This window comes from Colius striatus, chromosome 6 (assembly GCF_028858725.1).
Source record: "Colius striatus isolate bColStr4 chromosome 6, bColStr4.1.hap1, whole genome shotgun sequence".
In the NCBI taxonomy this organism is placed as follows: Eukaryota; Metazoa; Chordata; class Aves; order Coliiformes; family Coliidae; genus Colius; species Colius striatus.
In genome coordinates this window covers 697,255-720,672 of record NC_084764.1, presented here as the reverse complement: position 1 = coordinate 720,672, position 23,418 = coordinate 697,255, and the positions used below count along the sequence as shown (strand labels likewise).

At 50.3% G+C, this 23,418-nt stretch overlaps 2 protein-coding genes across 6 annotated transcripts in view; both read left to right on the top strand.

Moving 5' to 3' along the window:
- Window positions 1–1,228, top strand: part of ACTN1 (actinin alpha 1) — a 76,240-nt gene extending 75,012 nt beyond the window's left edge. For all 3 annotated transcript variants that reach the window (XM_061998799.1, XM_061998797.1, XM_061998800.1), the window contains one exon: window positions 330–1,228. In XM_061998799.1, the coding sequence (XP_061854783.1) occupies window positions 330–488 (159 nt within the window). In that variant the 3' untranslated portion in view covers window positions 489–1,228. The remainder of the gene's footprint in view (window positions 1–329) is intronic.
- A 5,725-nt stretch (window positions 1,229–6,953) lies between these two features.
- On the top strand, window positions 6,954–23,058 carry LOC104551187 (serine/arginine-rich splicing factor 5). Of its 3 annotated transcripts, none has more exons than XM_061997766.1 (8): window positions 6,954–7,058; window positions 9,648–9,786; window positions 12,906–12,976; window positions 13,646–13,732; window positions 15,979–16,051; window positions 19,807–19,880; window positions 20,520–20,630; window positions 21,508–23,058. In XM_061997766.1, the coding sequence occupies exons 2-8, from the start codon at window positions 9,661–9,663 to the stop codon at window positions 21,797–21,799; spliced, it is 834 nt and encodes a 277-aa protein (XP_061853750.1). In that variant the 5' UTR covers window positions 6,954–7,058; window positions 9,648–9,660; the 3' UTR covers window positions 21,800–23,058. The 3 variants fall into 3 exon arrangements, with proteins under 3 accessions (XP_061853750.1, XP_061853751.1, XP_061853749.1); XM_061997767.1 differs by lacking the exon at window positions 6,954–7,058 and adding an exon at window positions 7,469–7,579 and having other exon boundaries at window positions 21,511–23,058; XM_061997765.1 differs by lacking the exon at window positions 6,954–7,058 and adding an exon at window positions 7,469–7,579.
- The last annotated feature ends 360 nt before the right edge of the window (window positions 23,059–23,418 follow it).

Here is a 23,418-nt window from a genome sequence, read left to right as displayed (position 1 = left end):
TACCTCAGCTCCGTCTCCAGAAGCCACATTTACGTACCAGGCTTTTCTTGCCTATTAAAGATGTCGGCAGTGAACGGGGGTGATGGGGGAGCTGTGGGAGCAGGACTGAGGGTTGGCTTTTGCCTGGGCTGCAGGGGACAGCTCCTTTCCTTGCTCTGAGGAGAAGGAACAAGTCCCCGGAGGCCTCCAGCCCGGGTGAGGGGTCGGCATGCCAAGGGAAGCTCTTCCCCTTGCCTTTGCTCTCCCGTGGGGGCCGGCTGCCGGGGCAGGGGTGCGGGGAGGCCGTGTCCTGCAGGTAACGGTGTGTGTGTGCTCTGTGCTCCTTGCAGAACTACATCACGGTGGAGGAGCTGCGCCGGGAGCTGCCCCCGGAGCAGGCGGAGTACTGCATCGCGCGCATGGCCCCCTACACCGGCCGCGACGCCGTGCCTGGCGCGCTGGACTACATGTCCTTCTCCACCGCCCTCTACGGAGAAAGTGACCTTTAGCTCCTCGCCGTCCCACCACACGCCCCCTCCCCTCTCCCCGCCCCACACGCCCTTCTCTCCCTCTCTTTGCAAAGCAGCCTCCGCTCTCTCCTCTCTCTCTTTTTGTGTTTCCCCTGTTTGCTTCTGACAGCAGGTGAGGTTTCCCGTGGGGAGGAGCTGCCGCGCCTGCCTTGCCCTCGAAGTGACAGTTTACAAAGTTATTTTGTGCAAAAAAAAAAATAGAGAAAAAAAAAAAGTGAAGTTTTAAAAAGAACAGACATATTTTATTATAGAAAAAGGTATTTTTCTCCACCGGATCGAGACTCCAAACGTTTAAAGTACGGCACCAAATGTTTGTTTTGTTGTGACAAAGTCGAGCACAATGTTACATTCCATCCTCTCCCAAGCCAAGCGCCCGAAGGGCCGCTCGTCCCGTTCCTCCGACGGCTGTCTCTCTCACCGCGTGTCTCCGGGGAGGGGGGAAGGCACACCACGCGCATGTTGTTTGCTGGTTCACTCATTTCATGGAAATATTTTATGATAAACTTTTGAAAATGGCTGTGTTTTCTAGGGAAAAAAAATAATATCCACAGCTCGTGGTTTCATATTTAATTAAAAGACCTACAACCCGCCTCCTCCGTTTATCAGTGCACCACTTCTTGTTGCTCAGAGTTGTCTGGCTTCAGGACATGAAGCTTGAGAGTTGATAACTTTGATATTGCTTGTCACAAACCATATTAAAAATTCCTTGTGATAACAAATCTAGACTTTATTCATTTGTACAGTAGAACTGCCCAGTCCTCTTCAGCTAAAAGCACAGGCACGACAAAGAGCATCCCAAACTAATGGGTGTTTGCATTGCCGTGACGGTACTTTGAAGGTAAGGGTAACCTCTCCTTGTTGAATGATGAGGGGGTTTTCGTAGCTTTCTTACTACTTGAAGTGAATGTCTTATGTAATTTTACCCATCCCTGCTCCACCCACATCTCTAGGAACACATCTCGTTATGCTTTGCAAAACAGCACAGCATTAGACCTGTGCAAACAACCAGCCACTGTATCCTGAGCCATCTCTGAGAACTCCTCCGCTGTTCTGATGAGCGCTGAATGTCTGACTGCTCCTCATATCGCACCTTCTGACATCAATAAATCCCTCAGATCACCTTTCTGTGGGGCATTCAAATGCAGCCAGCCTTCAGAATAAGTCCTTTGGGACCTTTAATGAGTCATAGAGCTCGTACACACACACATCCACGTGCCAGGGAAGCAGCTCAGCCCTTCCCAGCCATCTCACATTCCAGGTGTGTTCCCTGCCCTGCCCTCCATGGCTTTCTTAGGAAATGTGGAGTTAGGGGCAGAAAAATCTGCATTGCTGCTCCAAGTGTGTGGGGTTTAGGGTTATTATTAGGTTATTGTCAGTAACTATGTGCTGCTGTCTCTGGTCCCAAAGGCTGTGTTTGTATTTCAAAGTGGCGACTGCAGGAGCTTGGAGGCTGCAGAAGTTGTCCCAAAGCCCTCTGCCTGAGCTGTGGCAGTGTTGCACTCCATGGCAGCTGCCTGCAGGTATTCTTGGGTTTGTGAGCTGGCAGACGAGGGGCTGGTCCCTGCTGGCACCATGCTGAGGGCAGTGTGTGGGCTGATGCTGGGCACCCGCATCCTCAGGGAGGGTGAGGAGTTAGCAGCACCTCTCCCATGCTTCGGGAGTTCAGGCTATTGGCAATAGCTGTGCCTCAAACGTTAGGCACATAGGCTGGTGTTTCTGCTCCTCAGGTGGCACAGCCTTTGCCAAACTGGCTAGAGCTGATGTGACCTGGTCTTTCCTTGTAGGCTGTTAGGTAAAGCCTCCGGTTGCCACCCCACTGGAGGAGCGCCAGGACGCTGCAGCACCGTCACCTCCCTCAGTTGCAGCCCGGGATCTCGCAGCCTGTGGCCCGACAGTCAGCCTCTCTGGCAGTTAGCGTGCCGTCACGGCAAAAGAGCTTTTTGTGTCAGGCTCATGGTTTTGCTGTTAACGTGCTGCTCTCCAGCCAAGTCCTGACATCAGCCTTGATGAGATCCCTCCTGGAAGCGGCTGTTTGCAGCTCAGTGACTGCCCTTCCCCTGCCAGGAACAGGAGAAGGGGACAATCCGCTTCAGGCTCACATTTCCGTGTCAGGGATCAGCTGTTCCATCAGCCCACCGTCCTGACTGTTCAGGCACAGAACTGGAAATCGTGCTTTCCCAGTAAATCAACCATTTTCCCTGCGTGGCTGCTGGTGCCTGTGGCAGCTGAGATCTCGGTACCTGCCCCAGCACGACCGTCTGACAGCAGAGAGGCAAAAACCACACCGGTGCTCAGACAACGCAGGTCTGCCCTGCCTGCCAGGACACCAGCCACATCTCCAAAAGCCTCTCCAAGCTGTCTTGTGACTGTCACACGTCTTCAGTGCTGCCAGCATCTGGGTCTGGGGCGGTGGAGCAGAGCCAGGGGTCTCAGAAGACAATGAAAGGAAACTGGTCTGCAGCCTTGGATGAACTTGGTTTCAAAGAAGTATTCGTACACCCACGGAGGATCCGTCCAGCAGAATCAGGCTGATTTATCAGGGACATAACAGAGAGAGCGAGGAATAGACAGAGGGTGACTGTTTGCAGTGGCTGGGGCAAAAATACAGCTGGAACTTAGAAGGACTTTGCTAAGAAACCAGAGCATAGGTATGATTCTTGTAACGAGATTGTTTGTTTGACATTGCTTGCACTACAGATGCTGGGCTAGGACAGATTTTTTCCACCCCTGTGGTAGCCAAGTACTAAGAAAACTTAATCCTTGTTGAATTAATCAAACTGCTGAGGTGCCTCTGGCTACTGAAAGAGTTGCTACTGTGTAAACCCTTAAAATCCACTGCATTAGCAGTAAGCTGCTGGGAAAGTCTTAGCATAATAAACCCTGATTAACAAAGTCTGGGGCACATCCAGACACAGACAGGTAATCTGGACGTTGCCCAGCACGCAGCAGGAAGATGTGTGCAGTGCTGCAGTGGGTGGGGAAGTCAGCCCTTCGCAGGAGAGCGTTGGATGAGTTGCTGTGGTGCAGGGAAGGATGCTCTGTAAGGCTATTTTAGGCAGGTGTGAATCTCAGCAACTTTAAGCCCACTGAAAATGCAAGAAGAAAGTGAACCTTCTCTCTGTTCGGAGGACTTACAGCCACTATAGACTGTACATCATCAGTGACATACCGAAATCTGTTCCTCCCTTTGGACACCACCAGGAAGCAGCTTCTCAGTTTTGTTCTCCTCTTTGATTTCTGGGGCATTTGCAAGGGAATATGCTGTTGGAAATGACACTGGGCCCATCTCTGGCTTATCTCTTCTCAGCAAGTTTGCTTACAGCTTCTGGCAGCTAGTCAGTAGTTCCTGTCCTGCTGACCTAGGAGGCATTCCAGCAAAACATAGAGGACTTCAGCTCTGGCAAAACCTCAGATGATCCCCCTCCTCGTCCCCTCTGGAAAAGCATCATCTCTCGCTGCTGCTGTGGGAAGCACGTGGTGTTATCCGCGCTGTGCAGAGGAAGAGGGCCACCCATTCGCTCCATAAGAGCCCAATTCCCTAAAATACCTTCACACCTAAGGAGAGTGACACAAGTTCAAGGCTTCATCCTCCTCCTCAGGGGATCCCCCACGTCCCAGCACTAGGCCTTAACCAGCAGGAAGCCTCATAGGCTGGGCCAGGAAGCCCCTCCCCAGCCTCACCCTGACTGTCTGAAATGAGGAATCAGCACCCGAGCAGTAGGAGGGATCGCAGGAGTCCCCGTGCTGGTGGTGCAGGCAGGCAGGTGGCAGAAGTGCCGCATTTCAGTCCGCAGCCGAGGCCTCTCGAGGTATTCTCTATTAAACGGTCGAAAGATAAAACACAGAACGAGGCCTCGGGGTGGGAGGCCTTTCCCAGCACCCCACCCTCACACTTGCTCTACCTCGGCTGTGTGCTCCACAGAGGCAGGTGTGAGCGAGAGGAGCCTCAGCTGTGTGTGTGCCCACAGAGGCAGGCGTGAGCGAGGGGAGCCTCGGGCTGTCGCTGTGGTTCAGCAGCCCGAGGAAGCCCGTGGGCCCCAGCCCCTGGGGGAAGGGTGTTTTAAACAACAGGCAACGCTGTGTAACGTTGAGCAGCCGTGGCTCTGGGCGCAGCTCCTGGCAGCTGAGGAGAGAAGGAGCCGCAGTTAGGCCTGGGCGGTTGGCACTGCTGTTTGTGAGGGTGAGGGTCCCGAGCTGCGTGTCCCAGGGGAGCAGGGCCCTGGTGTCCCTGTGAGTCTGCCTTCCCTGCGGCCTGGGCGAGGCCCAGGGCCGGCTGCCGGGCTCCTGTGGGTGCTGCAGCGAAGGCAACTGAGCCGTTGCTGTCTGCAGCCAGAAAGGATGTGCTGGTGGTCCCCGGGGAGGGCCGTGGCGGGGCAGGGAGCTGAGAGCAGCTCTGTCACGTTCCATGAGTGCTGCAGTCAGCCTCCAGCTATTCCAGCCCCCCTCCCCGCTCGTTAATTGCTTTTTGGGTGAAGCACATGGCTCCCGTTGTACAGATCTGCCTAAAACCAAGGACTACTTTAAACTGCAGAGTTAGGAAAGCATTTTATCCCCTCTTTCTTATCAAGCACGTTCAAACGGCAGCACCACCGCTGTAATGAAGAATTTATCTTGTGCTACGTGTTGCATGAATTGGGCACAATCTGTAATCTGTGGCACTGAACCACAGCATCCTGCTTCCTGCCACAGAGCAAATAAGATGTCTTCTTTGGGGAAGCAAGACAGCTGTTCGTTTACCCTGGCAGCGAGCAGACCAGGTTTCTAAAGTGCTCTGATTCCAGCTGCGTGGTTGTTTACATCTGTAGGTGTACAGTCAGGACGTTAATAGTGCCCAGGGGGCTTTTCAGATGGTCTTCTGAGAGACCAGTCCTCCTGTGTGAGCGAAGTAACAAGCAAAATAATGCAGCCTTATTAGCAAAGTTGATTTTGCATGTGGCAGCTTCCAGGAACGCTGCCCACACGCTGGAGGCAGGCTGCACATGCTGACAGTGCTGTACCTCATGCCTTTTACCAGCCCTGCAGAGGACTTGCACCAAGAAAGGGAAAGCGGGACTCCCTGAGCAGCCAGAGCTGCATTCCAGACACACAGCTGCGTTCTTCCCCACTGCCACCACCCCAGAGGCTGCAGAGGTGCGGGATCAAACAAACTAAAGCTTTAACTGGGCTTCGGGCCCACTTCATTGCTGCTGGTAACTCCAACCCCTGTCACTCCCATACCATTCCAAGACTGCCACCTAAGGAGCTTTATTTTCCTGCTTCTGAGCTTTTTGGGAAGCAATTTGAGCACAGGGGCACACGGAGACTCTGGTACTGCTCCTGGTAACAGGCCAGCTGTGCTGTGTGCAGGGAGGAGCCCCAGGGCTGCCATTTGAGTGTCCTGGGCAGTCCCATCAAGGCAGTAAATCAGCTTTACAACTGACATACTCTGTTCAAAGCTGTAAGACATACTTGCCCCAGCTACAGCTACCCAGTTGTTATTTAAGCACAGTGAGCTCCATTCAGCTGTCACACTACTCCATTTTCCTACCTAAAAGGGTTGCCATCAGTTGCCTTCCAGCAAAAACCAACAGCGTGCCGGACTGTGCTGGGCAGAGCGTTGCTTGAAGGGCCCAGAGAGGCCCCTTCCCCCTCCTCAGCCCCGGGGAGCCCGTGCCAGAGCTTCTGTGGCCTTTGTACGGGTGTGATACAAACTCGCTGGAGCCACAGAGATGTCTGTGGGACTGGAGCATCTCCCACACGAGGAGAGGCTGAGAGCCAGGGCTGCTCAGCCTGGAGAAAGCTGAGTGCCTATAAACACCTGGTGGGACAGAACCAAGAGGAGGGCGACAGGCGCTGTCTCCCACTGACATTTCATCCGAACATAAAACCCCCCTTTGTTTTTACTGTCAGGGTGGCCAAATCCTGGGTTGGGTTGTCCAGACTGGGCACAGAGCCTCCATCGGTGGAGACGTTAGAGCTGACTGGGCACGGCCCAAGGCAGCCTTGGGGGCAGGAGCAGGGGAGCTCAGCGGTCCCTATGATTCCATTATGGATGTTGAATGTATAGGTTATCTCTGCAGAATAATTAGAATGATGCCTGAATCTAACACACTATGTCATATCTGTAACTTAGGTGTTTACTCCGAGCTCAGTCAGGAACTGCAGGCACGGTGCTGTCAGACGAGGGGGAAATGGGCACAACACGCGTTGTGAAGCACCTGGGGGGTGAGGATTTAATAAGCAATGCTATGCCGAAGAAACGGAGAGCAGCGTTTGTGTTGATCCTCACAGCGCGAACTGTCAGGAATCACACCGTGCGGCCTCCACGCTCGGCGTACGGCTCGGACGCGACGAACCAGCCCCGCGGCCGCTTCCCCGGGCCGGCGCTTCCCCCTGCCGTCCGCGGCGGTGCCAGCGCCGCCGCCGGCCCCCGCAGCCTCCCCCCGGCAGCTCGGCAGCGGCCGCAAAGCACGTTTGCGGGCGGGAGAGCCGCGGTCGCCGCGCTGACGTGCGACGCTGTGGATGAGCTCTCGGGCCGCGTGCCTCGGCCGCCCTCGCTCGCCGGCGCAGGTACCGACCCTTCCCCGCCGCGGCCGGGGGTGAAGGCACGGGAGCGGGCGGCGGGCCGCCGGGGGTGTGCTGCGGGCCGCCGGGGGGACACGGGCGGCTTGAGGCTGCTCCGCGGCCGGCGCTGCCGCCCGGCGCCTTCCCGCCCCGCGGCCTACGCGAGCGCCCGGGCCCGGGCCTGCGCCTGCCTGGGCGCGGCGGGAGCCGCCGCGGCCTCTCCCCGAGCCCGGGCCGCCATCTCGCGGCTCGGCCTGCCGGGGCCGCCGCCGCTGCCTCCGGCGGGGCCCCGGGAGCCCTCGTGTGCCGCAGCTCCCCGGGGCGGCCCGTGGCGGGCGGCCGCGCTCGGCGCCTCCATGTCCCAGCGCGCACGGCGGCGGCGCGGGGCGCGGCGGGAGCCGGGGTCGGGCGGCGGCGGCCCGTGTCAGAGGGAGGAGCCGCGGGAGGAGGAGCAGCCCGCCGCCATTGCCGCCGCGGCGCTCGGAGACCCTTCGGCACGGCCCGCAGCGCCCCGCCATCAGCCCACGGTGAGCGGCCGCCCCGGCCGCGCTGCGGAGCGCCGGGCGGCCGGAGGCTCCGCCGCGGGGCTGCGACGGGGCCGCGAGCGGGGATGGCGGGGCGCGGCGGGCTCGGCCCGGCCCGGCCCGGCCCGGCCTTCCTGGTGGCGGCGCCAGCCGAGGCCTCGCCGGCGCCGCGGGGCGGGAGCGCAGCAGGCCGCGCCGCGACCGTGGGGAGAGCGGGGAGGGAGCGCCGGCCGCGGCCCGGCCGCTTGGGTGGGAGGGATGGCGGGGAGCCGGCGGGGCCCGAGGGGGAGCCGAAAGCTTTGGCGGCCTCCGCCGAGAGCCGCGGCAGCGGCGGGCCCGGGGCGGGGCGGGGGCGGCGGGGAGGCCGTGGCGGCCCCGTCCCGCAGCGGCTGCTCGGGGGATGGGCGGGCAGCCGCAGGGGCCTGTGCGCCGGGCCGCGGGAGCGGGCGGCTGCCCGGCGGGGCGCTGCGGGGCGCGCGTCCATTGTGCGCCCTGCCGTGCGGTGAGCAGCGTGCCAACAGGCGCCTCGCACGGCCTAGGCCGGCTCTGCGAGGGGTTCTCGGGCAGTCGGCTCCATCCGGCCCGTCTGGATTTCCTTCTGCGTTTCATTTTTCCTCCCCACCTTGTTTTTCTGGAAGTAAAGGGTGACGATATTGAACAGCAGCTGGGCAGCGCTTTTAATCTGTCAGATCAGTGTTGTTCCTGAAGTTCTTTCCGTGTGTTATAACACACAGTTACGCAAGTTTGTCCTTCCTCTGCGAAGGCCTTCGTACCCACTGCTGGCCTTGGCAGGGTTTGTGTGGTTACGAGTGCATCAGGCACTCCGGCAGAAGACGCTACAAGGGGGCTGCATCAGTCCTCTGAGCTGGATTTCCGTGTGGGCATAAAAATGCAAGTGTGAGCACAAGGGACGGAGTGGGTACAAAGGGCAGCACAGACCCTGGTAGGGGAAGCCAAAGCTTTTCACGTGGAAATGATTAAATAGCCATCACCTCAGGTCTTGGTTCAGGAACAGTTTTGGCTCACCTGAGGGAGTGCTGTCACGTTTCTGCCCCTTGGCCTCTGTACATAGGCTTACAAAACTGGGGGGGGGTCTGGGATGGCACAGTGAGCCCAAATGAAGAAGCTGAGCAATAAAAACCCGATGGATGTTAGCACAGAAGGTAAATGGTGCTAATTCAAGTGACTGCACCCCAATTGCCCTGAGCTGCTTTCACAGCCAACGTGACAGGCTGGCTGTTTGTCTGCCCAGTACTGTAATAGACAGTCCCATCGTATTTCCACTCCTTAGGGCTTTTCTGTGACAAATAAACCGATCCAGCCAAATAATTGATATTTTCCAGTTGGCAATTCCTAAATCGCGTTAACAGAGAAAGTGACGTACTCCAGGTAAACGTGGAGCTTCCCTAAAGGATCGCAAGTGTGGAGCTTCCCTAAAGGATCCCTGGTCCATATCCTGGGTCAGCAGAGAGCTTTGAAGGCTGGCTCTCTGAGATGGGCTTTGGTTTTGCCATGGTTGGTAAACACTGTTGGTAGGTAGTTTCATAGGCTGTTAAATGAGGTGCTTTACGCTTAGTGCCAACCAGAACAGTTTGTTGGCTGCCATTTGTCTTTTGGGGGCTGGTGTATTTATTGCAGCAGGTTTTTTTGTGTGGAAGCAGAGCTTTGAGAGTGTTTCATGTTGTTTGTCCAACGATGAGCAGCTTTCTGTTGTTTTTTAACTGCTGTTGGCCCAGGAAATTCGTCTTGGAGCTTATAAAGTGGGTTTTTTTGTGCTGTGATACAGAAGCCTTGTGAGTCTAACAGCAAACAAAAACATTTTGGATACAGAGTCTTTAATTTTCATTACTAAAAAGGACAAACGTGGAAGACATGAGTATTTTCTGCTAGAAGTCAGTCAGACGGAGTCTCCTCCTGTCTCTGGGTATGGAGAATTGGGTTTTAACACACACACAGAGCTGGACAACACAATCAGACCCCATTCAGCCAGGATTCCTGAGATGTAAAACGGATTTTGATCACCCTCTTTTAAGCTTGTTAATCTGACAAAGAGTGCTGTTTTCTTTCCTAGCACCAACCTTAAGATGAGTGGCTGCCGTGTCTTCGTTGGGCACCTGAGCTCCCGTGCTCGGGAGCGGGACGTGGAGAAGTTCTTCAAGGGATATGGACGCATACGAGAAATCCATCTGAAAAACGGATTTGGGTTTGTGGTGAGTAGTAGCTTGTTTTCCTTTCCCTTGCTTGCAGGTACTGGCCTGGTTAGGCTGGTGTCAAGGAAGGCACGAAGCTTAAAGAGAGCAGGAGTTCCAATGGGAAGTGGAAAGTATCAATACACATCCCAGACTGCTTTTCAGATGGTGGGGTTACAGTTTTACCCAGTTTTGGTCAGGTTTTGCTCAAAATCTCAGTACTGTTCTATCTACATTAAATAAGGTGTCTGGTCATAGCCTTCCAAGGATGAAACTTTATCTCTCATTTCTGAAGACGGTGTAAATGTCCTGTTAAGGGATCACAGAACTTGACCAAGTCTCAGCCTGGAGAAGAGTTTGTACAGAACCACGTATGTTCCTCTGTCACTCCTTCCAGTCTGCTCGGTCATCCCTCTAAAGAGTGGCCTGACATAAAAGCAAAGCAGCTGGCCAAGGCAGCAGGGGTAGTAGATGCTGTTGGGTTTAAGCAGCACAGCTCTTAACTCTTGTGCAGCTCAAGTTAGGCACATCCACCATCAGGATGTGTTCACAGGGTGCATGTGTCTGTCAGACTGTGAAGTTATGTGCAGAGTTCATTGGGTCTTGGTTTCCCACCAGAGCTCTCTGCTCCTGTTGTCCAAATTGTTACAGCTTTACAGGTTCCCAGGTTGGTCAGGCTCAGCCTGTTTTGTAACTCACCTGCTGAGAGCTTAGCATCAGCTGTTCTGCAGCACTGAGCTGGAGCTGGAAAGGTAGACACTGCCCTCGCTGTGTGGCAGCCTATGTGCTATCCCTTCTGCCCAGAGAACCCCTCGGGTGCAGCTGTGGGAAAGCACAGGAGAGCTTTGCCCAGGAGCTTCAGATGAGTGTTACCTCTTGACTCCCGTGCCTGCCCTGCAGTAAGAGCTCCTTGTTGGCTGCCTCTAGAGGCCGGAGGCCAATGGCCCAACTTCACCTGAGCTGAGCGTGTCCTTTCCACCCGCTGCTCTCTCAGTCACCTTCCCCTGAGCTCTGCTCTCCTCTTCTTGGGCAGGGCTGTTGACTCATTCAGGAACAACTTGTGTTCTGCTCCTGTACATGAGTCACCAGACAAACCACCTTCCTCTCTTCTCCAGTTCCTAGGCGGACGCGTTTTCGTTTCAGAGCTCACCAGTAAGCTGGAAGGGTTATCTTGTAACTGTCCAAAAACTGGAATTTCTTGAGCTGGAGGGACCAAATCTGGACACAGTGTTCCAGGTGCAGCCTAACAAATGCCAAGTGGGGTGTAATAATCCCATTGCCTGGTCTGCTGGCTGTACTCTGGCTGCTGCAGCCCGGGAGGCGGTTTGGTTTCCTTGCAGCAAGGCCACACTGCTGACTCACACTTAGCTGACTCTCCACGAGGATTTCCATGTCCTTTTCAGCAGAGCTACGCACCAGCCACTCAGCCTCCAGCCTCTTCTGCTGCTTAGGTGATTCCATCCTAGGCGTAGGGCTTCGCATTTAGCTCTTGTTAAACTTGCGGTTCTTCCTGGCCTAATCCTTCAGCCTAGCAAAATCTCCCTGGGTGGTGCTTTTACCTTCTGGTGTGTTTATTTCTCCTCCCACTTTGGTGTCAGCCACAAAACTGGTAGGTGTACACTTGGTCTTGTCATCCAGGTCGTTTACAACCTCATTGACCAGCATTACCCTTTGCAGTACCTCTGTCAGATTTGGTTTTGGTTATTTAGAATCTGTGTTTATAGAACTCTCTTACCAAACCAAGTGATTGGGACTGAACATTGTTGTAGCATTGGAAGCATGTTTCCTTTGCTCGATGAACTCTTTGCTAGACCTTTTATACCATTTGTATTGAAATTTCATAGCTTTCAGTGCAGAATGTTACCAAACTGCAGACCACAGAGCTTGCAGGTAAAGTTACAGAGACTTGCAGGCAGGCAGTGTGTGAGGAAGCAACTGAAGTCAGCTGGAGCTGTAGGGGCAGCTATCAATGCTCTGAAATACTGGGCCTAAAGGAATTTTCTCAAGGTAGTTTTCACATCATCGTGCAAGGATGTGTGATGTTTCATTTTGGTAGTGAAACAGATTTCAGTGCAGAAGGGGAGGATTGCTTAAGCCAGGATTGCCTCTGAAAAGCTGTTTATAGTTATGCAAATGATTTCTTCAGCTTGAGGAACTTCTCTGTTGTTCATTGCTCTCAAGCTGCAGTCCCACTGTTGGTTCAAGCAGTCCCTGCCCAGCTCCCGGCTTTGTTTCTTTCCTTTCTCCTCTGACCTCAAATGGTGTTACCCAAGTTCCTCAGGCACACCATGAACCTACCTGGAAGGCTGATCTAGTTGAAAATAACGCTGCCTCTTCCCCCCACCTCCCGCACCAAGCTGCTTTTCCTCTGGATCGGTTTCTTGACCTACTTTCCTGCAGAGCTGCACAAACAGCTTAGCCAGGAGCCAGTGGGCTGGGTAGCGGGCAGAGGCTACTGGGGCTGACTGAGGCAGCGCTGGTGCCAAAAGCCAAGCGACAGATTGTGTCGCAACAGGCTCCGGAACTGCGCGTTGCATCTGCTGCCAGCGCCGAGCAGGGCTCGTGGTTCTTGCTCTTCGTACACAGGCACTTCTTTTGCCAGATGAGTGAGCTGAATTCACTCAGGAAAAGAACATCAGGAGGGTTGTTTTGTTTTTTTTATGGTTTACTCTTTCTTGGCTGATTCAGTGTGAGTTTAAGAGGGTTTTGAGTGTTTTGGGAGCACGCAGCTCTCCTGCTTTTGTTTGCAGTTGATCGGCTCATGCTAGCAAATAGGATTTCCCTGGATGTAGGGCTGTGCTTTACAACTGCCTTGAAGTAATCCTCCTACCTCTTTCCCAAAAAAGTGTTTCAGATATTTCCGCAATAAACCAGGTGTCTTAATTCATTTGTTTGGGTCCTGCACATAGTTACACTGAAACATCTGAGAGAGGCAAAGGGAGTTTGTGGGGTAGAGGGAGAAGAAGTGGTCATGAGTGGGAACATCTTGTCTTTTCAATCATAAACGTACCATGAATCTGCTTCCTTGTTGAAAGTTCTGGCTCACACTTGCTGCAGAAATGGAGAATTTATAAAGAAGGCGTATTTCCTAGCATTTGAGTATACTGTGAGGGAAAATTCTACTCCTGTTTTCTTTCTAGGAATTTGAAGACCACAGGGATGCTGATGATGCAATTTATGAACTGAATGGAAAAGAGTTGTGTGATGAAAGGTAAGCATCTTGCCATAATTTCCCTTTAGAACAGCAAAAGTGCTTTGCATCCTCTTACAGTGCATTAGCTTGTGCTCTGACTCCTGCAGTGGGATACACCTTCCATCACTTTATCTAAAGAGATTCATTGGGATTCTGGCTACGGTCTTACGTGAGGCAAAGACAGTTTGGGACTGGAGGAGGGGTGGTTGGAGCAGGGCTTGACTGTCTTCTCCACTTGCACTCATTCCTTTTTCAAAGCTAACTCAAGATCTTGTCACTAGAAATATGAGTAAAGGTGAATTGAAGTTGTTTATTTGTTGTTTATCTCTTTGTTGACCTCAGAGACAACAGTCAGGGCGTGTTACAGTAATTTCGTTTTGACTGTGGAAGCCACGTCAGAGTCGTTAGGCTGTTGTTACTTACCTTGGTACTCCTTTGCCTCTGTGATCACTCTTTGGCACTGGTTGGGCAAATTTAATTGTTTCATTCTGAATTGCAGCCCTGTGACAAAGTGGCATCACTGTGCTGGCTCTTTAAGAAATGCCAGTGGTTGTTTTATAATCGTTGCTTGCAAGGGCAAGATCGTTCTTGTGTGTGCACATGCGCTTCCAGTTGCGAAAGATTGAAGTGAGTGTCAAGTCACTGGAGTCTGTGATCCATTGGCTGTTTGCTTGTTTCTCTCCCAAGGGTTACAATTGAGCATGCTCGAGCCCGGAGAGGAAGGGGCAGATTCGCACAACGCTTCAGTTATTACCAGTCGCAGAGTGGATCTAGGTAGGTGGCCTGGGCTCTTGTTTCCTACAAACACAGTAGCTGTGGAACTGTACTGAAATACTGTTTTCTTCTGGTGGTTGGAGGTAGGGATCCAGCTCTGGTTCCTTATATATCTTCACAAAAGAAGTTTTATGTTCTCAAACCTTGGAAGCCTGTTCACCTCCTCTGGCTGAGCCGAGTGTGGATTTTAAGGCAGGTCAGCTGGCTCGCAGAGGTTCACACACCTGGTAGGAAATGCCCCCTCTCCACGTTGCAGACACTACATTGGCCTTGCCTCCTACTGTTGTGTCAATGACGTGGAAGGGTAGTGCTGCACTTGGATTGGCTGTTTTAAACACTTAAGTCAAGAAAAAGGCCAGAGCTCCTCCATTAGGGTCTTTGTCATCAAACTGAGCTTACAGACTAAGTGGAGTTCTTGTAGAGCAATAATTCAAGGTGTTTACCATCTAACCAAGCTTTCAACGTTTCTGGCTGTATGGTTGCCAACACGCTTGCTTCAGCACAGCAGACAGAAGGATCTGCATTAGAGAAGTAGTGCTAGGGCACAAGGTACTAGCACATGCACAGGTGTGTAAATGCCAGCGGACCGAGCAGGTGCCTCACTGAAGGAGACCCTCTGTCTGACAATGGAATCTGGAAACCAGGACCTAGCTCATGTCTAGAATTACCTGTACTGGGCATAGAGCATTTGTGGAGTTGTTCACTTCCGACGATTTGAGCCAGTGGTGAACCTCACACCAGCTTGCAGTGCGGTTTGTACAAGTGCTGCAGACTTGCGTGTATTCCACCAAACAACCAGCCACTGCATCTGGGTGCTGTGTGTCCACCAGTGTGACCTAAACACGTGTGGAATAATGAACTCGGCAGAAGCACTTGTAGCTGTGTCCCGTGCAGAGTAGAGTGTGGAGGAAGGACAGAGACCTAACTAACATAAACCTCTGCGTTTGTTTCAAAGTCAGAATTGCTGCCAGTTACAAACCCGTGTCTGGAGCATCTAATTTGCATATGCAAGTATGCTAATTAGATTGTTTTTTCTTTAGTGGCAGTAACCTTGATGCGGTATAATTGGTCCGAGGTCCAGGCTAAAAGTGGACTTTTAAAGTAGGAAGTGTGATTGAAGGTCGTGGGCGTCTGACGGCCTAGTCATGTTCATGGCGTCAGACTGCCGCTGCCAGACAGGAGGAGACTGACTGCCGTGTGCAATAATGGAAAAATGAGACTCAGCCTGCCAGTTTTGGGACTCTGGGACCTCTCTTTAAATGCCCGGAAGATCTGGATGTTCTGACAAAAATTGGGACACTTTGAGGTATGCACTGAAATGAAATTGCCTGTGCTTCAGTGTGCAAATCAATACACACGATTCAGGGTTGTGTTGCCATGGGAAGAGAAGATAAGACTCATTTTCTCTAAGGTCAGTGTTCTTGATTCCTGAATCTTCTAGAAATGCAAAGTAGTGCCGTTGTTAGAGTCCTGCAGTACCTCTCCAAAGGCTGGCGTTCCTTTGTCCACAGTCCTCGGATCCCTTTGGATTCAGAATGGCCAGGGCTGGGAACAGAAGTGACCTGCAAGGGCAGGATTCTTTGCAGATGTCGTGCTCTTCTTTTCTGTAGGAACATAATTCTGGTCACATTTTCATTCCTGAGAGGGTCTTTAGTTTTTGGTCAGGTGAGAAAACACAAGCTTTCATTCAGGATCTGTGCACAGTTCCTTCAGGGCAACCACTTATCCAGCTCTGTATTTTACTAAAATAAGAATATTTCTACCCACACAAGTATCCAACATGATGTGGAATTCAGGAGTGTGAACTCAGATGCCTTTCACTTGTGCCTTCTGTCTTCCTGACGTGAAACAGAATTTACCCAACCATCCAACTAAAAACCCCAACAAATCCTTTACCCGATTGTCCTCCAAAGCCATACGTGAGACAAAATGGAACCGGTTCTCTTTCCATCGTTTCCATTCTACTGGGCACTTATTTCAGTGTATCCTGAAAAACACAGCAGCTAAATGGACTCCCTCGGTGTAAAGTCCCTCATCAGAATCATTTTGAATCCCCTTGTAGCAGCTCTCTTCGTGTAGCGGCCTCTGAAATACACTCTTGACTAGGGAGAGTGAAACCTGCAGTCCAACAAAAAGGAAAATGCTTAAATCTCTCATCAAGCTGTAGAAAACAATCAGATTTCTTAAGCTCTGACTTGCTTACACTGGAGACTTTGTCCCTATTTTACCCCTCTGCACTCTTGCAGCCGGTATGGGCCTCCTGTTCGTACTGAACACAGGATCATAGTGGAAAACCTTTCGTCCCGGATCAGCTGGCAGGTGAGTTCATTACCACCTTTTTTGATACCTTCTTTTCTTCCCCTGTAAGTAGACTGCTGGCAGCCTGGTTTATTAATAAAGCCATCATAAATATTTAACCTGAATTACAAAACAAGCAAAAAGGCTTCAGTGGCTGCTAAAAATTAGCATTTGAACACTGAAAGAAATGGTTTTGTTTCACAGCTGTGCAAGTGGTTCTGTAGCTAGAACTACGTGGAGCTACTTGTTTTGTAGCTGGGAACTGATTCTTGCTTACTTGTGCTTACCAACTGACAAACCTTTCCAGAATGCCTCTAAATTATGGAGGCACAGCGTTCTTGCAGGCTGTGTCATCCTTTGTGTCCTTACACCTGCAAGTGCATGCCTGTGTCTTGAGTACAGTTTATGGCCTGTGTGCTGATGCATGGTGAGAAGTCTGGTGACACATCACCGACGCAGGGGATCTTGAGAAAGCTGCTGTCTAACCTGTGCTTACTGTAGGTTATTTCTTTTTAAACCCCCGGACTTTCAGGAGCTGTCTTTTGAAGCTTTCCTGCCACTTTTTTTTAACATTTTGTGACTGTTTTGCTAACTTTTCGCTGGCTTTTAGCAGAGTAATCACACAACCAGCTCATTAGCTGCCTTCTGCAGAGTACACAGTCTGTAGAAAGTTTATTTTTAAGGGCATCGCAACAGGTGCTCTTGACAAAAGGTGAGTGAATAGCCTTTAGTCTCGTCGGTTAACCTTTGTGTTCTCTGAATAAAGGGACTTTCATGAGCGTACTGAAAGATGCAGTAGAGCATACTGAGTGCTCAGAGCCTTGTTGTGGCAGCGGAATCCGCAGGAGGAGGCTGTTTGGCTTGCCCGAAGCTCTGCCCACGTGTTTCGTCAGGGCTTGGGTACAGTCCGTGGAGATAAACGGTTGAACTAGGTTTGTTTGTCTCCTGCATGACAGGTTCAAAAGGTCCATAATTGTACAATTGTGTTGGGTTTTTTCAGTTACTCAATAATTAACTTCTGAGCTGATGTGAGGAGCAAGTGGACTTCATCTAAGTGTCTTCTGAGTACACTGTGCAGTTATGTACATGAAGAGGTGGTTGTAAAACACAGCGCTTGGGAAGAGCAGCAGGGAGCAGAGAAGAGAGCTGGAGGGGATAAGGGCAGCAAACCCTGGAATGCTGTTCAGTGCTAGATCTGTAACTTGGAAAAAAAATCACCGTTTCTGTAACATTCTTTTAGCTGTTGATATTTGTAATGGCTTTATGTGCATTTACCATTTGAGAGCAAAGCCCACCCAAACTTAGACTGCACCTGATGAGTGTCGGGGTGTTCTCATTAAATGTCTCGATAACTCTCTTAACTGTATGATGACTTAGCCTAAGGGTCTGCACTTTTTGATACCTGCCTAAGTAGAAGCCGTTTGAAGCCAGCCTCCATATGCAAGCCTCATCTAGTTTCGGAGTTGTGCTGCTTTGATATCAGCTGTAGCATTTTAACTCTCTTAACTAAGCTCCTTACGCAACAGATTAAATGAGCTAATACACTAACAGTAGTGGCATTTTTCTTCCTTCCTAATCCCTGAGCTTCCAGCAAGCACAGTCGATACAGACCCCTGCTTTAAAACTGAGGTGCATAGTTTCACCCTTGGTGTGTGCAGACTCCCCTCTGCACTGGGAAATTCTGTCTCCTTAAAAGTTATTGTGCTGAGGTATTTAAATAAACAAGCAGCTGCAGGTGAAATTTGTATTGGGATCAGTTCTCAAATTGCTGACTATTGTTAATGGACAGTCTCACATCTGTTTGTAGTAGACAAACTGTCAGAACTCTACTTATTCTAGCAATCCCGTTTCTGCATGGTCAGAGCTTTGCAGCCGCCCTTGGTAGTACTTCAGCTTCTGTGGGTTGTCAGTTAGTTGGGAAAAATAAACACGTGTGACATCAAGATGTGATTTTTAGTATGTTTCTCCTATTTATGGTTGTCCCACACCTTATTTTCCTCTGCTGCTAAGGCCAACGGGGTATTTTTGTGCTGTTTAAAGTGAACCAGAGCAGTAAGCGTAGGGTAAAAAAACGACCCTTGCACTGCTTAAGTAAAACCAGATAACTTTAAATCGTTCCTCTAATAATAGCAAATGCTCCACTGGGCTTTCTTCTGAGCAGTAATGTTGGCGTTTTAACCACGTTGTGTTCTGTGGTATGTCGTGGTGTTGACCCTTGGGATTCAGGGTACAGTGGGGCAAGTCTGGAGGGGAGGATCTGTTTGAAACATAAAGTCATTGAATTGGAAAACAACTCCGTAGGTTAACATTTTCTGACTTCCTTTTGACTTACCAGTCCTGGTCCGATGAGGCTCTCGCTGACTCGAGCAGAGACGAAATGTTGTTCCTTGCCTCTGCATCGGGATGAACGTCCTGAGGTGGAAGTGTTAACTTTAACGGAACTGTGGGGCCCACTTTCCATTTGCTGTTGAGGTTTCTTTGTGTTAAGCACATGTGAAACAAGGAAGATACCCACTAGTTTGCACGTGCCAGCTTTTAAAAGACAACCATTGGATTTTAATTAAACTACTGGATCAAACTGAGCCTCCTTATATTCTGTGGCAACTGTTGTGAAGTGTTTCCTGTCCTGTCCTCTTTTCTTCCTTAAGCATATTTCTAACCAAGTGCATTCTGAACCTCTCCTAACAACGTTGATTCGGTTAACCCTCGTTGTTCTTGTGTGGAGGAAAAAGAACCAAAGATTTGGGGGTTTTCTAGTGGCTGAAATTCTAGGGTTGGGCCTGTTCTGAATTTTCCATGTGGTTCCTATGACACTCCTGTTTTTTGGCGATCTAGATCTTGGTTTGCCTGGGTTTGATCTCGATTGGCTAGCACAGATCATCCTCGGGTTCTTTAGCCACTTCTGGAGACCATGTCCAGTGCTTTCAGGGCCTCTGGTACCTCCGTGAAGCATATTGCTATGAGCCATCACTCTGCCTTGCTCATGTAAGAGAGTTCCTCTTGGCCAGCTAGGTATTGGACAAGCAGCTCTATGCTTAAGGTACCTTCTTATATCATCTGCCACTCGTGGCGTGTCGCGGTAAGTAGTCTGGGATTATAAAATAGCAGATACTGTTGGGTAAAAGTACTACTTTAACTTAGACAAGTGTGCAGCTTTTAGTGACCTTTTACATTATTTGTTTGTACTTTATCTTAACTGCTGAGCGAGTAATTCTACAGTGTCTGTGAGCTGAGCCTCTAAGTTAAACACCAGCGTGTCTACTGACGTGGCACTGTAGTGTGACACTTGGGTGAAACACAGCAGAGTTCTTCCCTTTGTAAAATGATTGATTATGTAGTAATTACACTTTTTACTTTTAGTTTTGCTGTGAGGCGGGGGGAGGTGGCCGTGTAGAATGGATTTGTCTACGTGTGTTGGATGTTGATTAAATTGGGGTATTAGCTGTGAAGATCTGCATTTAATACCATGTTGCTTTTGTCTGTAACAGCTCAGGTTTCAGTGCAAACGTTGGTATTCTAAGTATTGCTTTGGTTTGGGGATGCAGGGTTGCTTTAAAAGCAGTATTTTATTCACTGTAGTTGTAGAAATGAGGGATCCTTACTGTATGCAGCTGCCACTGCATAGGCTGTTTCAGAAACTTGATTTCTAGATTAAATGTGTTTGTGTAGATAAATACAAAAGCATCAAGCAGCTTTAGCAGAGTTTTAGGGGTGGTGTTACTGCTAGCTGACTCACCTCTGGCTGTTCAAGGCTAAAACGTTAACTTTTGCCGCAGGACTTGAAGGATGTGATGAGAAAGGCAGGGGAGGTCACCTATGTGGATGCACACAGGAACAACAGGAATGAAGGGTGAGTTCATTTTGTGTCTAAATCTGTGTGATAGTTGAAACTGTTAAAGGCAAGATTATCCTTGTAATACCACAGAAGCAAAACAGAGATCTGTGGTGTGGCTTAGATGCTGACATTTCTCCAATTAAAAGCCCAAAAAGACGACACAACAAGCTGTCAGCAAGGTGGGGTTCAGAAGTGGTGTTGGACTCACCCCGAAAGCAATGTGAGCAGGAATGGCAGGGAGAATACCTTTCAACAGTCAAGTCCTGCTGTCTTTCACTCAGAATTGTTGATGTATACTCATATATGAGGCCAACAATACCTCCTGTCTGTCCCTGCTTTGCACTGGTTCGACAGCCCAAGTTGTGGGAAATGAAAGATACTGAAAGATACCTCCTCAGCTGGTGCAGGGTTGTGTAGCTTCCTGGATTGTCTCTGTCTCGTGGCAGATGAGAGTTCTGGCAGTGTTTAGGAAGATGTGAAAGGAATGGATGGCTAGCGGTGTCAGTGTCATGTTTTCCTGTTAACCAAGTGAAAAATTAGCCTTCAGGAGATAAAACGTCAGGCTGGGAACCAACAGATGGAAAAAGGCCCAAACTTGTTGTGCTTGCTTCTTCAGTTTCTCTGACATTTTCTTTTATTCCTGATGGGATACAGGGTTGTGGAGTTTGCATCTTACAGTGATATGAAGAGTGCACTGGAGAAGCTGGATGGCACCGAGCTGAATGGACGCAGGATTAAGCTGACTGAAGATCACAGAAGGCACAGGTATGTCACCTGACCTGATAAAATTCTGCTGAGGGTGTGCATTTGGGTAGTATCAATGCCAAAGTTTTATCTAATTCTTTGGCCCCAAACTACGTATCTCTGCACAGAACCAGTTTCTAGCACTGTAAACAGGTTTATATAAAGAGCAGCTTGCTGCAAACAGGGCAGATACAACCCTTCTGCATGAGAGTAAGGAGCTTGGGGCTTTTCTAAGATGAAACTTGGCACTTAAATGAAAGTACTTTTAAAAAAGATAGGAGTTTTGGTATGACAAGCCCTTTAATTTAATGGAAAGCTGCTTCACAGTCCTGACAAATGTCTCTTAAATAATTGTGAAAGCCAGCTTTTTCTTGAGAATGAAAGAAGAAGTTACCTTGCTTGCTAATGTTAGTTTGTCGTCTCCCAGTGGGGGCAAGGGCATCTTTTATTAGACAGTCCATTTTTTTTTCCAAGCCAGCAGAGAATGTCAAGGCTCTCGCAGCTCCTGCTGGCCTTGGCCTAACGAGATATTGCTGCGATGGAGCTTAACACAAGCCCATTGTCACTCTGCAATAACTTGAGTGCTGTGCACAGCACAGAGCTTGTTCCCTGTTGAGGTGAGGGAGCACTGGCAGGGGCTGCCCAGATGGGCTGTGGAGGCTCCTTCTCTGGAGACATTCCAACCCAGCTGGATGAGTTGCTGTGTGCCCTGCTCTCGGTGGTTCTGCCCTGGCAGGGGGGTTGCACTGGGTGAGCTTTGCAGCTCCCTTCCAGCCCCGTGATTCTGTGATCCAGACGTTCAGGTGGATGCGCTGCACGTGCAAAGAAGCCGAGAGTAAATGGAGAGTGTTAACTGCAGGGGCAGGTGAGACTACAGCTTCTCCTTGTGTTTCTCCAGAAGCAGATCTCGGTCAAGGAGTTACTCAAGGTCTCGCAGCAGGTCCAGGTCTACCGGATCTTCCCGCTCGGACAGCCGCTCCAGGTCCAGGTCCCGCTCCAGGTCCAGGTCCCGGTCTCGCTCCCGCTCCCGGTCCCGCTCTCGCTCCCGCTCTCGTTCTCGCAGCCGTACACCTAAAAAGAGCTACTCCCAGAAAAGCCACCGCTCCAGCTTGATAGCTTCTTCCCCCTCGCCCTCCTCCTCCAAACGGAAATCTCGCTCTCGGTCGAGCTCTGCTCATAGCCGCAGTTAACCTGCTCTGAGGGCTGCATTAATGCGTTTAATTTGATTCAAGTTTCTTGAAGGCTTGAGACAAATTACACATGAGAAGTGGGAGGGGAAGAGTTAACACAATTAAAGGGTAACCTCCTCTTACATTGCCAAAGTGCCTGTCATCAAATAGGCCGTCTCTGTGAGGAGGGGCTGTCAGCTTTCTCCTCTCAGTGAAGTCTGGAGTGGGAAGTCTTTTTTATTTTTCCCCCCCCTGCTATTAGTAAACATTTCTATCATAGATATATTATGTACACATAATGCTGAGGTAATGGGATGAGACAAGATGCTGCTTTCTCCCTCTTTTGCCCCCTCCCCCTCCACTTTCCCCTCCACCTCCAAGGCCTTTGACTTCCAAAATACTACGTTAGCTTTTGTCCTTGGTATTAAGTCTGAGAACAGGAATTATAGATTTTATTCCTTTAAGGTTCTGTGGCTACTTTTCTGTGTGAGAATGAATGGACCAGATAAATTTAGTTTAGGGTTCACTTTTTTCCTCCCCCCTCCCCTGTTGCTTGGCTTAATGGGCTGTTTCAGTTCCAGCTTTAAATGACCTTGATACTACGCTTGATTTGCAACAGACTTTCAGGAGTACACGTTGGTTAGCTGAATATCGCTCATTTGGATAGTGAATCGATACATTGTTAAGCAGTGATGAAGGCTGGAATTCCCTGTTGAAGTGAGATGTACCATCCAGATGCCAGGATTATTTGGAATCCATGCTAATAATTTTCCAGTAACTCACTAGTGTGTGGTATTGTATGTAGAGGCCTTATTTGACAGGTGACTCCATAAACTGCACAGATACGTCAATCTGCATGTCCATGTTTTTGGTGTTTATAAAAGTGACATAGCTTTCATACCCAGAAGTATGATCCTGAATACCGTGTGTATGGCTAGCAATAGTCTCGATGGGAAGGAAGGTTATTTTAGTAATGGCAGCAGCAAAAAAAAAAAGTAAAATCCCAGGAAAAGTGTAGTGAGTTGTGACAGGAGAAGTTAATCATGTTCCGCAGTGAAGAGGGTAGTTTCTTTCAGTCTTCTGAATGCACAGTTGTTTTGATTAATAGAAACTTCCAGTACAGATACCGTTTGTTCTTATCATTTGGAATTAGGTTTTTTAAGACCTGTGTATGGTTCAATAAGGGACATGTTTTTGGAAAAACTATGTAAATTAATCCCAAAGTCTTACGTGTGTTTAAATGTACCATTCCTAATAAAATAAAACCTTTTTCTGGCTCACTTTGCAGCTGCCTTTAGTTACGTTACTGTTGCAGTTGTTCGCTTGGCTCAGTCTGGCAGGCACCCTCCGCAGGAGGTTTATTGGAAGGGAAGCAGCAAACTCTTAAACTACAAACCAGTTGTGACACGTAAGTAACCAGGTGTGGAGTGAGCAGGAGGACGGGACAGGGCTTTGCTGTCGTGGCCATCAGTGGTGGTTTGAAGGGATGGCAGCCTTTCTGCAGCCCCTGCAGACAGCTTTGTCAGACACCTCCTTGTCCACCAGTTCAACCAAAGAAATGGCTGTAGGTGTCAGAATCTGCCTGTAGGCAAAGTCCCCCATCACTTCTGAGATCTGGTTCCGGAGGCTGTTACGTTGCC